This window comes from Carcharodon carcharias, chromosome 6, assembly GCF_017639515.1.
Source record: "Carcharodon carcharias isolate sCarCar2 chromosome 6, sCarCar2.pri, whole genome shotgun sequence".
NCBI lineage: Eukaryota > Metazoa > Chordata > Chondrichthyes > Lamniformes > Lamnidae > Carcharodon > Carcharodon carcharias.
In genome coordinates, this window is record NC_054472.1 from 9473314 (window position 1) to 9489939 (window position 16626).

At 42.7% G+C, this 16626-nt stretch overlaps 1 protein-coding gene across 2 annotated transcripts in view; it reads left to right on the forward strand.

Annotated features, from left to right (window-relative positions):
* The window catches only part of znf407 (zinc finger protein 407), a 427383-nt gene that overhangs the window by 10315 nt on the left and 400442 nt on the right, over positions 1-16626 (forward strand). For both annotated transcript variants that reach the window (XM_041189572.1, XM_041189573.1), the window contains exon 2: positions 10955-16440. In XM_041189572.1, coding sequence (XP_041045506.1) covers positions 11040-16440 — 5401 coding nt within the window. In that variant the 5' untranslated portion in view covers positions 10955-11039. The remainder of the gene's footprint in view (positions 1-10954; positions 16441-16626) is intronic.

Consider the following 16626-nt stretch of genomic DNA (forward strand, 5'->3'; position numbering starts at 1 on the left):
AGGTAGAAGTATGCCATGATCTTATTGAATGGCAGAGCAGACTCAAAGGGCCATATGGCCTACTGCTGCTCCTATTTCTTATGTTAAAGGTACCGGGGTGAAAATAGTACCAGTGTTCTGTGGCTTTCTCTCTCCTCCTTCACTTCAGTAATGGTCTTTTAAATTTTGGACGTTCATGTTTAAATGGAATCCTGATTCTGAAAGATGGGGGTTACCAAACTTAGGATTCTTGCAAACTTTATTAAATGTTTGTGGTGTGAGAAGGTGTGTTCAAGTCAGGATTTTTTAACAATTGATGAAAGTTCCTCTGGATAACCAAATTTTGGGATGGTGATTGTTTTGAAATCTCAGTCTGGGTACTGATTGACTGCAAGTGGTGTACCCTAGTGGTTATTGTTATTGGGCTAGTAATCCAGAGACCTGGACTAATACTCTAGGGAACAAATCCCAGCATGGCAGTGTGAGAATCTGAATTGAATTTTAATAAAAACCTGGAAACCAAAAGCTGTTATTCATAAACATGATCTTGAAGCTGTTGGTTTGTCATAAAAATCCAACTGGCTCATTAATGTCTTGAAGGGGAGAAAACCTGCCATTTTTAGCCAATTGGGCTATGATTCCAGTACCACAACAACAATTTTCATTTATATGGCACCTTTTAACATCATAAAGCATTTCAATACGCTCCACAGGACTATTATAAAAGCAAAATTAGACACTGAACCACATAAGGTAACCAAAAGAAGTATTAAGGAGTGTCTTAAAGGAGGACAGAGAAGTGGAGAGGTTTAGGGAGGGACCTTTAGAGCTTAGGGCCCGGACAGCTGAAGTTACAGCCTCCAATAGTGGAGTGTTGCACAATTGGCCAGAATTTGAAGAACGTAGAAACCTCGAAGACTTGTAGGGCTGGAGAGTTTTACAGAGATAGGGAGGGGCTTATTCATGTATTATTCAACCAAGTTTGCCTACTGATACATATCAATCTTAAAGAAAGAGAGGTGGAGAACTTTAGGGGGGAATTCCAGAGGCAAGGGCCCAGGCAACTAAAGGCAATGCTGTCAGTGGTAGTGTGATTAAAATTGGGGATGCCCAAGAGGCCAGATTTAGAGGAGCGCAGATATCTTGGAAGGTTGTGGGGCTGGAGATTACAGTAATAGGAAGGGTGAGGTCATGAAGCGATTTGAAAACAAGGATGAGAATTTTAAAATTGAGGCATTGTTGGACTGGGAGCCAGCAATAACAACCTAGTTAACTCTTGACTAACCTCTGAATTAGCCTTGTATTCAAATTAGCAGTTGGATATGGGCAATAAATGTTGGCCTTGCAAATAATGCCTACAGCCTGAGAATTCATTTTTATAATAAAACTGGACCATTTGTCACAAAGTGGAGATGTACTGTTAACTTTATTGATGCTCAAGTTGGGATTCGTCTGTGGTTTTCTGAAATTATTTTCTACTTGCACCTGAATTGAATCTTGGAATACAAACGGTGGAAATACGAGTAAGTATTGGGAAAATAAATCTCCTAATCTGATGTTTGAGTGGGCATTTAGGACATGTGTAAACAAGAAATGGGATAATATGGAATTACATTGAATTTTTTTGCACAGGAACAGGCCATATGGCCTCATGCCGGTGTTTATGCACCACATGGGCCTCTTCCCACCTCTTTCCATCTCATCCTCTCAGCATATCCTTCTATTCCTTTTTCCCACGTGTACTTAGCGAGCTTCCTTTTAAACATATATGTGCTATGAGAATGGCACAGAAAGAGGCCATTCACCTGAACCACTCCATATCGACTCGAGTTCAGAAGAGGAACTAACGCCTGAACTTTCGTACGTGAAAATGCCGGCAGAGGCCCGCATCTGAAATCCCGCCTCCGAACCTGGCTTCCACCATTTTCACAGGGAGGGAATGGAGGCTGGTTTTAAATTGCACATCCGTGGTCTCTGGAGGCAGCTGGCAGTATAAATCAACAGCTGCCTCCACTCATGTGATGTTGGTGATATAGGTGTCTAAACCTGAAGTGTGCAGATTAGACCTGGTAGGAGCAGGTCTGAACCTTGTGGGTTTGTTTGGATAGCTTTGAGAGAAGTAAGGCACCCTTTGGGGTAAGTCAGGTGCCCTTTGGGATTGAGAAAAGTTCAGGCCATTGTGTGTAAAAAGTGCATAAACTCACTGGAAAGGTCAAATAACTGCCAAAACTTATTGGAACTGTCAAAGCATTTAACTCTGCTGGGCTTTAAACTTTAAAATAAACTGTTTAAAAATAATTGGTGCCTGCAATTTCACTCTGCCTATTGACATAAGCCTGAGGACTAACATTATAGGATTTGTGCTGCATGACTGATTTTTACAACCTAACATTATCTCAGTGGGGTGCCTGTTAAGTGAGCAGTTCGATTGACAGCTCCAAGCCTTAATATAGAATAGAAATAAAAACAAAAAATGTTGGCAAAACTCAGCAGGTCTGACAGCATCTTTGGAGAGAAAGACAGTTAACATTTCGAGTCCGTCTGACTCTTCTTCAGATGGACTCGAAACGTTAACTCTGTCTTTCTGTCCACAGATGCTGTCAGACCTGCTGAGTTTTTCCAGCATTTTTTGTTTTTGTTTCAGATTTCCAGCATCAGCAGCATTTTGCCTTTATCTTAATATAAAATGGAAATGGTCTGGCAGCATCGGCGGAGAAGAAAAGAATTGACGTTTCAAGTCCTCATGACCCTTCGACAGAACTTGAGGACTCATGAGGACTCGAAACGTCAACTCTTTTCTCCGCCGATGCTGCCAGATCTGCTGAGTTTTTCCAGGTAATTCTGTTTTTGTTTTGGATTTCCAGCGTCCGCAGTTTTTTTGTTTTTATAAAATGGAAATGTTTGTTTTCACAAGAGATTGAGGAGAGTGAAATGTTTGTATTCAAAAGAGATTAGTTGGAGGAATTTTTTTTATCAATCAGAGATTTTTTTAAAATAGTGACACCATCAATAGACTATTTTATGTCAGCATGGCTCCATGGTGGATACTAGATGAGTTGGCATGGAGGAGTTAGGGCAAAGGGTGGTAGGCATGAGTTGGCACTAAATTGGTATGGGGCTATAAGGGATGAGTGGGGGGTATGGGTTGGAATCGGGGTTATGAAGGGTCTGGGACGGGTAGAGGGGCAAAGAGTGGTATGGGGGCATTGGGGCCATAGGAGATGGGTAGAGGGGATAGGGTGGCATAGGAGGTAGATGGAGGGCATGAGGTGGCATAGATTGGCATGGATGGGGGATGGTGAGTGTGTGGGAGTGAGGGCTGATGGGTTGTTTTATGTTTTTTTTCAATAACTTCAACAAAGTGCTGGAGCACAGATGCAGGCCTTCCTCCCAGCCCACATCTGCAGCCTCTGGCAGCCTCTGCACTTGTTCCAGGACAGCAGGCCTGACTTCTAATCCAACCTGCAGTCCCTCCCCCGGAGTGAAAATCCGACCTCCTGGGCTTCTTTTTCCCAGGCTGGGTTGGCGGAGCCAGGAAATGTCCTGTCTACGTGCCCAGGATATAAGGAAATAGCAGCTGACTTGATTCATAATCTGTTGGCAGTACTGCCTATTTCTCGTGTGAAAACAGCATTTTGTTTTAAGTTTTCAGTAGAAATAATAGTCAAGCTGGTGGAATGGGGGTGTGGGCAGGGCATGGGGTCATGAGGTATCGTGAAACTAGTTGGAATGGGCCAAAACCTAGGCAGTCAAGGAATTGGAGGAAGGTACTCTATCTGTCTCATTAATATTTGCTTTGCTTTGTTCGCTTCGAATTGCATCTTGGCTCACACTGACTTCTGGAAGTATTCTAACAAAGGGGATGTAAGCTTGAGGATGTGGGAGCTCACTTCGTACTGTTGGGGCGAATAGTTTCTCCTATTTATATTGAGCTATTATACTTACAGGAGCCAGACGACAGAGGAAAATAAATCTCGTTTCGAGGTCCTTCTGTAAAAATCACAAAGGTTAATAAAGACTATCCAGCACTGGCTTTATGTTGTATTTATTTTGAAGTGTGGTTTGGCTGTGGGCCACATTAAATCTATTATCGGCCACAAGGTGTCAGGCATGCACCATATTTGTAAACATGCACAGCGTTCAGAGAGCTACTGTACCGTAGAACTGTTGGATCTTAAATTTCTGTATAGACATAACAAGTATAGGCTGGCAAATATATCTTTGCCTGGGATTTTAAAATCGCTTCAAGTTAAGTGTGGCTTATTCTGTGACACTGGCATATTCATTGCGCACACACATGCACACATGCATTCCCACATGCAGGACATTTTTGTTCCCACTGGGGTAGCTTTGGTTTTGTCGATAGATAGTGGGATTGCTTCTACAGTTTTCGTGTTTCCACTTAATGTTTTTGCCAAATTTATTAAAATGCCCCTGAAGTTTGTCAAATCTGTGGGTTGCAAAACTTGTCCAGAATGGATTCAGAGGGTTTTTATTTGGACACTTTCTTGTGCATTATCCTTGTTCCATTTCAAAATTGAAATTGAATTTCAGTCACACCTTTCACAACCTCAGGACATCCCAAAGCGCTTTACAGCCAATGAAGTATTTTTGATGTGCAGTCACAATTGAAATGGAGCAAAACTGCTGAATATATGACAGGGAGAAGTGTTCGAAATTGACCTGTCCATCAATGCAAACTACTTTAACTAATCTTCAGAAATTATTTCACTTGATTCACGAGAATGGTACTAGGGATGAGAAACTTAAGTACTGTAGGTAGATTGGAGAAGCTGGGGCAGTTCTCCTTGGAGAAGAGATTTGATAGATATGTTCAAAATCATGAAGGGTCCGGCAGAGTAGGTAGGGAAAAACTGTTCCCATTGGTGGAAGGATCAAGAACCAGAGGAGGCTGATTTAAGGTAATTTGTCAAAAGAAGCAATGGCGACATGATAAAAAATCTTTACAAATCGAGTGGTTAGGATTTGGAAAATATTGTCTGAGAGTTGTGGTGGAGGCAGATTCAATGGTGGCTTTCAAAAGGAAATTGGATAATTATTGTGAAGTGAAAAACTTGCAGGGTGAAGTGGAAAGCATGGGAGAGTGGGACCAGAAGAAATGCTCTTGCAGAGAGCTAGCACAAATACAGCAGGCTGAATGGCTGCCTCCTGTGCTGTAATATTCTGATTGAAACCAGAATTTTTTTTTATAAGATGTGTCGGAACGGGAATCAGAGATGCTTACATACATACCTTGGCATTTGTCTATAAATGCTGGTCAGTCGCATCTCCTCACTCTCAACCTCTTCGTCTCCTTGTTACCCCCTTTCTCATGTCCCGGGTTGTCACTGATATGGAGGATATATAGTTTCATATCCATTGGAATGTTATCAAAGTGTGTGCCAGGAAACAAAAATGACACAGGGAGTAAATAAGTGTGTGACGCTTACGGGAAGCTGTCGTACTATCGTGCTAGATTTTTAAACTGCTCTTTATCAGTAGATGAACATAAGAGATTGATATGTATATATAATGGTGAAAGGCTTCGGAAGTTTGTTGCACAGCTCCACCAAGTGGCAGAGCTTCCAAATTAATTGTAATGGTTAACTCAGGAAAATACAAGTAGGAAATGCTGCTAGAAAAGCATTACCAAGAATCACGACAATAAGGGGGAATGTAAATTGTTTTGCAGACAAGATATGTTGTGCTATATGCAATTTTTCAAAATATGCATATATATGAATATTCAAACATATAATTGTCATCATCTTGTTGAAGCCGAGTCGTGTTAAATTAGATTTGTTACCCCCCCCAGCACGTACGTTTTTGCGCGGTGAGGGCAATGGTACATCTGGGATCTTAGTGAATGACAGGACAAACAGTCTACCCCTTAATGAGATTTAAAGACTTAAGAAAGAAACAGGAACAACGGAGAAGGAAATCAGGTGAACAGGAGCCAACTTGGGTAGAAAGAGAAATAAAGAGAGGCAGAAAGATCAGCTTAGGTAGAGAAAAATAACAGTCAGTTAGGAAAAGTGAGATTTTTATAAACTAAATTTTTAAAAAAATCTCTAAGAAGAATTTACTACATGTAAGAAAGAGAAACAGCAATTTAAATTATCCAATTTCTGGTTCAAAGAGCTGAGTTGGCATTGTATTAGGAAATTCTTAAAAGCAACAGGGAGGCTAAGGACGAGGTCCCTTCAAACAGTGGAGCAGCATAGGTCAACCAGCAAGTCCATGAGATTCATAACTCATGACGAATCTCTTCATCCCTTAAATTTGCTATCTGATTTGCACGTTAATAACGGTGTGCGCCCTTAGCATTCTGCTAAATCCCCAGTAAGATTTGCCACATTGTTGTCTTGGTGAGACTTGAGCTTCTGTGGAAATGTTAACTGGGTGGCATCTTTCATCGGGATTAACCATCAGCCCCACAATGCTAGATCCTCTGCCATACCAGATTCCCAAAAGGGTCTGCAGGTGACCTGCTTTTGATAAAAGCGCTTGTAAGTGGTCTCATTGCCTGGTTGGTTGGATTTTATTTTGGACATCTGTTCAATTTTCTTTTCCTCTGTTACCCAATACAATTAAAATCACAGATTAACTGATCAGTTCATCCTCACTGCTTCACTGGTGGGACAGAATTGGATTAGTACTTGAAAAAGAAAAAAATTGCAAGGCTATTGGGAAAGAGGTGGGAAATTAAATTAGTATCTTTAGATTATATCAACTGCGGCTCAGTTGGTAGCACTCTCTCCTTTGAGTCACAGGGTTCTGGATTCAATTCCCACTCCAGCACTTCAAAACAATAACTAAGGGGCAGGACTTTTCATTTGTTGGGTAGGCGTGGTGGGGTGTCCCCAGGAGCAGCCGGGAAAAGGTCCACCGCCCGCGATCGGCCCCTGACTGCGAATACACCCTGGCTGGTGGGATGGGGCGGGAGGAGGGTGAGTGCAGAAGTCTGCGCATGCGCGGTGGGGGGAGCGGGGGTATCGTGCTGAAAGCTCCCTGAGGGGACAGAGCTGCCTCGGGGAGCTGAAGAATTGGAGAAACGAAAATAAAGATTTTAAAGATGATATAAACATGTCCCCAAATGTGACACAGTCACAGGAAGAGGGACATGTTTAAAATGATGGTGAAAAATATGTAATGGATTTTTATTTACCGTTGGAAACCTCATCCCACCTGTGGATGAGGTATTGTGAAAAATGCAAAGGCCACCTGGCCTATTCTCTTGCCCGCTAACGGAACGGTTGAATGGGCAGCGAAAATGCAAATTAATTAATTGCTTGAGGGCCTTAATAAGCCTCTTAATTGCTGGCGGGCGCGCTGCTGACTCTTGCGCATGTGCGCGCTGACCGAAGGATCGTGAGAGTGCGCGATGACATTGGGATGCTCGCCGGCCGTCATTGCGCGTGATTTTACACCTGATGAACGTAAAATCCTGCCCTAAGTGCTGCACTATCTGAGATGCTGTCTCCGATGAGATGTTAAATCGAGGCCCCATCTGCCTACTCTGTTGGATGTTAAAGATCCTGTGGCACTATTTTGAAGAAGAGCAGGGGAGTTCTCCTTGGTGTTCTGACCGATATTTATCCCCGAATCAACATTACAAAAACAGACGCTCTGCTCATTATCGCCATTTTGTGGGAGCTTGCTGTGCACAAATTGGCTGCTGTGTCTCCTACATTACAACAGTGACTAACCACATTTCAAAAAGTACTTTTATTGGTTGTGAAGTGCTTTGAGACAGCAGTCATGAAAAGCGCTATACAAATGCAAATTTGTTTTGATTAGTTGGAGGTTTGTGACTGTACACATACCAGTATAGCTTTCCACAGTTTAGGCCTTTTATCCCTTATTTTTGAGTTTTTCGGTAGGGACGTATTGGTAAGGCCACCAGAAAAATCAAAGGTGCCTGTCAGTCCTTTTCATTCAGGGACATGCATTGCTGCCACATAAGCTTCAATCTCTCCTTCCCATTCTGTGCTTCTCCTTCTGTCCCCACAATGCCATGGGAGAAATTAAGATCACAAATGCCTGCATGTGTTTTTTTTTAAATGTCTTAAGTTTTTATGCCATTTGAAAAGTAGGAAGTCTTTCTCTTACCCAAGGCGCCTGCTATACAGGCTACTCAGCAATATGCTCTTATTTGTCAGAGGTTTAATAGAATTAAACAAGAAAGAACTTGCATTGATATGGCAGCTTTCAGGATCTCTGGATGTCTCAAAGTGCTTTATAGCCAATTAAGTCCTTTTGAAGTATGGTCACTTTTTTTACTTTCTTCTTTGGGCAGTGGGCATCACTGGAAAGGCCAACATTTATTGCCCACCCCTAATTGTCCTTGAATTGAGTGGCTTGCTAGGCCATTGCACAGGGCAGTTAAGACTCAACCACAGGGATGTGGGTCGGGAGTGACATGTAGATCAAATCAGTTAAGGTTGGCAACTTCCCTAAAGGACATTCGTGAACCAGATGGGTTTTTCCAACAATGGAAGATAGTTTCATGGCCACCATTACTGAATCTAGATTTATATTCCAGATTTATTAACGGAATTCCAAATTCCTGTTGCTGCCCTGGTGGGATTTGATGTCCTGGGAGCATTAGCCTGGGCTTCTGGATTGCTAGTGCAGTGACATTACCATAATGCCATCATCTCCCCACTTGTAATAAAGGAAATCTGGCAGCCAATTGGCGCACAGCAAGCTCTCACAAACAGCAGCGAGATTAAATGAACAGATAATCTGTTTTAGTTATGTTGGTTGAGAGATGAATATTGGCCTAGAACCCTATGGGTCTACCATTACTGATGTGTGCAGCCACATATCGTTTCTATCAATGTGTCAACCACTTGCTGGTTGTAAACAAATTCTGAGTTTTTCTACTTTGGTTGGTGACCAGCAATTTCCTAATGTTGTGGTTATGATGGGCAGCAAATTTAATGTTGGAATGGTAGGAAGCCCTGCTGGCTATCTGATTTCACTATGAAATGGTACCCTCGTGTTTCTTTCTATTAGATGTTATTGAGACGGCACCACATAAAATTCAAGCAGTGGTGCCCTGCACCTCTCTCTTTATTCATGCAAATATAAGCTTTTACACAGATTGATGTCTGCTTTCTCTGTCCATCCAACTTGCTTTATTTGATGAATCCATTTATTAAATAAAGTATTTTTCCATAAAATATTGTAAACTGTCGCTGATAATTTTAAATTGTTAAAAGCTTGTCAAAGTGAATGATGAACAGCAATCATAGTGTCCATTCATTTTTAAGCTGTTTGCGTAGCGATGTTCTGCTGTCTGAAAATTGATGTTGATTTGTTGCGACTTAATCATACCAACATTGTTGATTATATTCCCTTCCCCCATAGCTCACCAATCCAACTGTGACAATTGAGAGGGCTTCTGTCCCTTTAAGAGATTGTGGATGGGACGCCAATGATCCCTTAATGTATCATAGAAGGCCACTTTAGGCAGCTTTCTTGTTGCTGTGTTCTATAAAGAGCCTTTCTAAGCAGTAGCGTATACGTTTGGCCTCCTAACTGGAGGAGCTCAAACATTTGATGCTTTATTAAAAATAGTATATGCCACATCAACTACAAGGAACCCTTTTCCATCTATCTATCCTTGTTGCTTTTGGTGCGTGCCCCTTAATCGCAACCTTTTCCGATGTAGACTTGGGTTGATTAAAATGGAAGCGCTGACATTTACCTGATACTGTCATGCAGGAGTGGCCAGTGGAAAAAGTCAAGGTCGTCAAAGACAACATGGGACTCCCGAGTCTTACTTTTACTTTCCAGCTTTTGCTATGGGGGAATGAAAAATTATTTGCACAAATTTCATCCTTTTGGTCTGATTTATCAAAGCTTCTGGAGGTATTCCATCATTAAACCCATACCAACAGCAGCAATTTGTATTTGTATTGTGCCTTTAAGGTAATAAAACTCCCCAAAGCGCTTCACAGAGCTTATTAAACGAGATATAACACTGGGCCATGTAAGGAGGCAATAAAGTGACCAAAAGCTTGGTTACAGAGATAGTTTTAAGGAGCGTCTTAAAAGAGGAGAGAGGTGCTGAGGTTTAGGGAGGGAATTCCAGAGCTTAGGGCTGAGGCATCTGAAGACCCGGCCGCCAACGGTGGAACAATTAAAATTGAGGATGCTGAGGAGACCAGAATTAGAGGAGCTCAGTTATCTTGGAGGGTTCTGGGTCTGGAGGAAATTAAGAGATAGGGAAGGACGAGGCCATGAAGGAAGGTCACGAGAGGATTGAGTAATCACTTTGCAGTACTTTAATTGGCCATAGATAATATGGGGTGCCCTTGCACACATGATGGTCATGGGGCAACCTTTTGCCTGTCTTTTTGTAATAATACAGACTAGCTCAATTTGATAAATGTAAGGGTGCGTTATACTGGACATTCTCACAGTTATGCAGTTGGGCTCACTTGTATAAATATTGTATTATATAGGTAGCCAGGGAGTAACCAGCTCCCTTCTCCTCTGTTGTTGGATTCCTTTTTTGAATCTTTTGACAACCTATAATTTTTTACTTCAGAATTTAACAATTATATACTTTGCAATAATTACACACTATTGCACTATATGTGAAGACACTCATGAGTAAAAGGATACACACTGGAGCCCATTTATTGTCATTTTTTACTAAAATGCATTAATATTTTTCTTTTGAGTACGCGTCCAATATTATATGGTATAATGATGATTTAAAGCATTTTTTCTGTGTATCTGATGTAGAGCAGCAGAATTATGATAAAAGATTACTGAACAAAATGGTAATTTTTCTGTACATTAAAATGCCGCCATCACAATTTTTTTTAAAAAAAGAGACTTTCTCTTAAATTTACTGTTTTCATTATTATTTCTTTGTTAGAGTGGCCTGTACATTGTGTACTTTTTCTCTATTGAATACCTTTGAATTACAACATTGATTTTTCTCTGTTATATTTAGGGTCAAAGGAAATGGAAAGAGCTGTTCTGTCCTACTGATGGTTCCCTGCCAACAACATGAAACACCTTGATCATAAAACGCGACAATGGATTTAAATGAAGAATCCATAGATTCTGAGCGTGACTTGGTTAAGTTGCCAGCCAATGAAGAGCAAAGTGGCAGAAATGGAGTGGCACCTGCGCTTAAACAAAATGCCCAGCCTGGGTCGATCAGACGTTGCAGACGAAAAGCAAGTGCAGAGCCAGGGAACACCAAGGACTTGAGTGCACGTGCCGCCTTGGAAGGAAAGGTGGTGGCCCATGGTGGAGCAGAGGGTGGCAAGACTCCAGGTGGTGGGCCCCCCCCAGCCAAAAGACAGAGACGTGACACTTTGGAACAAGCTCAGGGTAGCAGGAATATTGGGACTGTTGAAGGCTTGGCTTTGCCCCCCAAGGAAAAGCCAGCACGGACAGAAACCAGGCAAGTGCAAAATGACTTGAAGAAAGCCAATGCACAAACTGAAGGGCAACCCAGAGATTGTCAGCATAGAACTAAGAAGGCCAAAGTTGGAGCAGCTTTGCCATGTCCTTCTTGCAACCTTACAGAGAAAAATGACATTGCACTAAAAACTGATATAAACCAGCACCACTTCAGTGACAAACATTTTGTTTGTGATATTTGTAACGTTACTAGCCCATCCAAGGAGAGCTACAGAAAGCATGTCTCTTCAGTTCTCCATAAAAAACAAGCTAAAATCATAAGTAAAGATACAAGTGCAAAGGAAGGATTTAACTGCAGGCTCTGTGGCCAGTTATTGCCTTCGCGCTATGACTTGGACAAACACATTAAAGAGAATCATTCCAAACGATCCAAGGCACACATTTGCCCTCAGTGCAAATTCAAGGCTGAGAGTGCAGCATCGTTGCAAGCGCATCTCAAGCACAAGCATGTACAAGAAGAACGATTAAGTTGTGACCTGTGTGGCTATCAATGTTACGATGAAAACCTGCTGAAAACCCACTGCCGTGGGAAGACTCATCTTCGCCGTAAGAACCTTGCTGCTCGGGGTGGGTACATACATTTGCTTTCCAAAAAGGGACTTTCTGGTGAATATGATGCAAAAGACAAAGTAGAAAGCGCAAGACACTTAAACAAGAGGCCAGAAAATTTGCGAAGAACGAGGAACAAAGTTTTTGCCCAGAAGAATGCTAAAGGCGCTGAGGGTTTGGAAAAGTCGACAAGAACTGGCAAAGACCTCTGCGCGGAAGCTGTAACCAGTGTTAAAATACCAACAGCAAATGAGCAAACGGAGCTTAATGATAGTAACGCCGGAAAGACATCTCCCAGAAAAGCTTTGAGAAGATTAAAGGAACCGACTAATCTTTCCCAAGTTAATCGAAGACTAAGGTGCTCTGAAAAGGGTAATGTCATCAGCCTGAGACTGCGCAGCGCACGTCGCAAGGAAGATTCTGAACACAGTCGGAGTACAAGAAGCAGATTTTCTAAGGAAGAAGCAGGGAACAGGAGGTCCCCAAGAAAGCTTCGAGGAAGAGCTAACCTCTTGACAATGGATAATAGTCGAAGTCGAGGCCGACTTCCTCCCAGGAGAGAAGTTTTCCCTGAAGTGCAGCGAGGTAGAGGCAGGATTCTTGGAAGCAAGAATCATGCTGTAAAACCAATAAGTAAAGTGAATGCCCAGAAATCAGACCACCTTGAAGGCAAACCTGAGGACCAGGGGAGAAGTAGTGATGCAAACTCACCAACTGATGGAAGCCTAGAGAATGAGAATGCATTTAAAATAAGTTGTTCAAGCGGCAATCAAGAAGGAGAATCAGCCCCATCGGAAGTTCCTCATCCAACAACATTGGTTGAAAACAGTGCTGAAAGTAGTTCAGGGGATCAAAACCTTGAGTCTCCGCCTGCCAATCTAACAAATAACAAAGCCTCCAAAGTTGAGAATCCTGAATCAAAGCTAAGCCCTGCAGATCGTGAAGCCCTCCGCACTTGCTCCTACTGTGGCCATTTATTTCAGAACCGAAAGGGCCTAGAGGTGCATATCAAGAGGCGTCACACAAAGGAAATGGTGTTTCACTGTCAGCCATGTGGCTATGCCTGTGTTACAAAAGGCGACTTTGAAAAACACTGTCAAAGTAACAGGCATCAAACAAACTTCTCCAATATGGACTGGCTCTGCAGTTTTGTGACCTCACATGAAGAAACTCTCAAGGACCATGTGAGCCAAGAGCACAAAATGGCTTCTCACAGTCATCCTTGCAAACTGCAGTTTGTATCAGAAGAAGACCTAGCGGACCACGTGGGTAATGGGAAGCATACAAGAAATATACTCCCGCAGCAGACCGATACCACGGTTGAGCAAACTGAAAGACTGCAGCCGAGAGGGCGAGAGCTAAATAAAATCTCTTCATCCAATGCAAACGAAGAACCTACTGTACCGAAAGCAAACCCTTTGTTAAAAGACCCTCAGAAGCCTTCCATTGCAAGAGTAGTTGCAGGGAATATATTGAGGCGCTCAACACACAGCAGACCCCAATTACAGTGTAAGAACTGCTTTTATAAAGCCAGATCTGCCACGGTCCTGTTCAAACATATAAGACTTAGACATGCACAAGAGTATCGCTTTTTTTGTAAAGTGTGTAGCCTGTACACGATTAGCAAGGAAGCCATGGAAAAGCATGTTAGACGGAGTAGACACATTGAGAATTCCAAGAAAAGAAATCTTGGTCCCTCGGTGGAGGAGTGTGTGGAAGAAGTGTCTGTCGGAGTTCAGGATGTTCAAAAAACCATGAAGGCTCCAGGGGCTTTAGGGAATGTTAATACCGAAATAGATAAAGGTTGTGTTCAGGTGCTCGAGCCATCAAAACCCAAAGAGGAATTTGTCGTGACTTGGGAAATATCAGAAGATGATGCAAACATTGTGGAAAATGTTCAAAAAAGCAGTGATCTTCAGTCGGCAGAAAGCAGTAAAAGAGGGCGCCCCAAAGGGAATATTTCTAGAACTTGCTCTTATTGCGGTCTGTTGGCTTCCAGCGTCACAAACCTGAACATTCACATAAGGCGGAAACACAGTCATCAATACAGCTACTTCTGCAAGGCATGTAACTACTATACTGTCACCAAAGGGGATATGGATCGCCACTGCAACACTAAGAAACACAAAAATCGGGCTGATGTCTCCAAGACTGTTGAAGTCTGCCGAAAGATTACTACATCTCCTGATAAGGGTAACCCACAAGTGATTGAGACTGATGCTGTTACACTTCCCACGGCTGAAACTGTTGAAAACAGCAGCGAAGTGTTGGAACCAGAGACCCCTGGTGTGGAGAACCAGTCCAGGAGCACCGAGAACTGTACTCATCTAAATTTAGAGGGTCTTCTTTCAGCACAGAATCAACAGAAAGTGGAAAATCAGAATGAAGTGGTGGTAGTTCTTGATGTGGAATCAAATCATACAGCAAAAGATGATGGTTCATCCAGTTCAAAGCGGTTGAAAGAAAACCATGCTAATACTTGTGTGTACTGCGGCTTTGTGGCTTACTCCCTTGCTACCCTTGAGTTGCATGTGAAACGTAAACACACTAAAGATTTTGACTACTATTGTATGGCTTGTGATTACTATGCTGTCACTCGACGTGAAATGATGAGACACGCATTCACGGAGAAGCATAAGCTTAAAAGTCAGGCCTATGTCAAATTGAATCCAGATAAAGGGCATGATACCAGTACAACGGTGATTGATGCACCAGAGAACGGAAACCAGAAAGAAGGGAGTGAGGATCAAATGCATAAAGGGAGCTGGCACGAAGAGGGGGAAACGTCAAAAGTTCCTCAAGAAGCCACCCAGGAGTTTGTTTTACATATCATTGAGTCTGAGAAAGCACCAGAAAGCGATGAACTGGCCAGTGGCTCTGGACAGACAATAGCAGCGTCTGACATGGCTGAAAAACAGGATAAATGCTTGCAAAATGAAATGACTAACGAAGAGGAAGATATCCAGACTCTGCCAGCAGTGTGCCATTCAGAAGTTTCCTCTGAAGCTGACTCTGGACCTTTAGAGACAAATACCGTGCACTCAACTGCATCTTTAGACACCGAAAGCCATTCTGCGGAGTTGAAATCTGAATCAGTAAAGCCAGCAGTGTTGGAAACAACCCAAAATAATACTTCTGAGGCACCCGTTGAGGAGGATTCGAGTAGGTGTGTAAACATTGTCACGCCACAGAAAACTGGCGTGAACAACAATGACATTGATTTATGTGTGGAAGCTTCTCAGACAAAAGAGGATGATTTTCAAGAGCTTTCCCAGGAAGATGGGAGCCAGAAAGATGAACAGGATGTTCAACCGGCTGAAGTGGCAAAGGAAACGAGCTCTAATTTGGATAGCGCACTGAATGAAACAGTTGACCCAGGTGAAAACCAGCCTAATACCAGTGGTTTGGCAGGAGGTAAAGAAGTACAAGAAGAACATTCGGCTCCCACAGAAGGTGCTGAATGTAGCGCTGGAGAAGATGGACATCATCAACGACTTGGGAAGAATTCGGAACACGTCCATGTTAACCTTGTGCAACAAATTGACAGCAACTTTGAAGAAATCACGGAGGCAACTCCAGTGGAGGTGTCTGGGCAGAGTGACACTGGTCCCCAGCAGGATCTTGGAGCGAATGAGACTCTTTTAGATGCCCAAAATAAAATGGAAGCAGCGTTAAAGGAGAAGAACTGGGATGCGAAAAGTGCAAATGAAATGAGTCAAGAAACAGAAAGTGATGCCTTAGAAGTAACCGAGAGTATTAGTGACAGCTTTACAAAGCTTGATTTCCAGAGTAAGGGATTGCAAAAGCATTTTGAGTTTGATGCCTCCATAGTAAGGTTAAAGAAAAAGTCCTGGAGTGAAAAATCCGAATGCACTGACAACAGTGAAGATAGCCAGGAAGCCGATGCAATCTCGCCAAATGAGTGGGCGGTTGCAGTCTACAAGACTGATCCCTCCCAAGTTGTGAGGAAGAGAAAAAACGAAGGATCTTTGTCTCAGGATCCCAAACGCATTCGCTGTGAAGACTGTGGGTTCCTGGCCGATGGTGTAAATGGGTTGAATGTTCACATTGCTATGAAGCATCCTTCTGCGGAAAAGCATTTCCACTGCTTCCTGTGCGGCAAGTCATTTTACACAGAGAGTAATTTGCACCAGCATTTGGCCAGTGTGGGCCACCAGCGAATGGAACAGGAGAGCATTGAGGAGTTGCCAGAAGGCGGTGCCACCTTCAAATGCGTCAAGTGCAACACAGCCTTTGACTCAGAGCAGTACCTCTTTGTGCACATCAAGCAGAAGCATGAAGAAATGGTGAGGGAAGTGAACAAGTACATTGTGGAAGACACAGAACAGATAAACTGTGAGCGGCAGGAAAATCAAGGCAACGTCTGCAAGTATTGTGGCAAGGTCTGCAAGAGCAGCAATTCGCTAGCATTTCTTGCTCACATCCGTACGCACACTGGTATGTATATCTACGTTGACGTTAGTTACTTAAAGCGTATCTCCAACTCTTAATTTTTTGTTGATTTTAGAAAATTGATCGCAGCAATAAGTGTCTACTCTGAAAGATGGTCTGTGCAAAAATCTGGATTCCATTTGTGCACAAGAAAAGTTCTGTTCAGGTTCTCAACTGTGGTATGTGATGTGA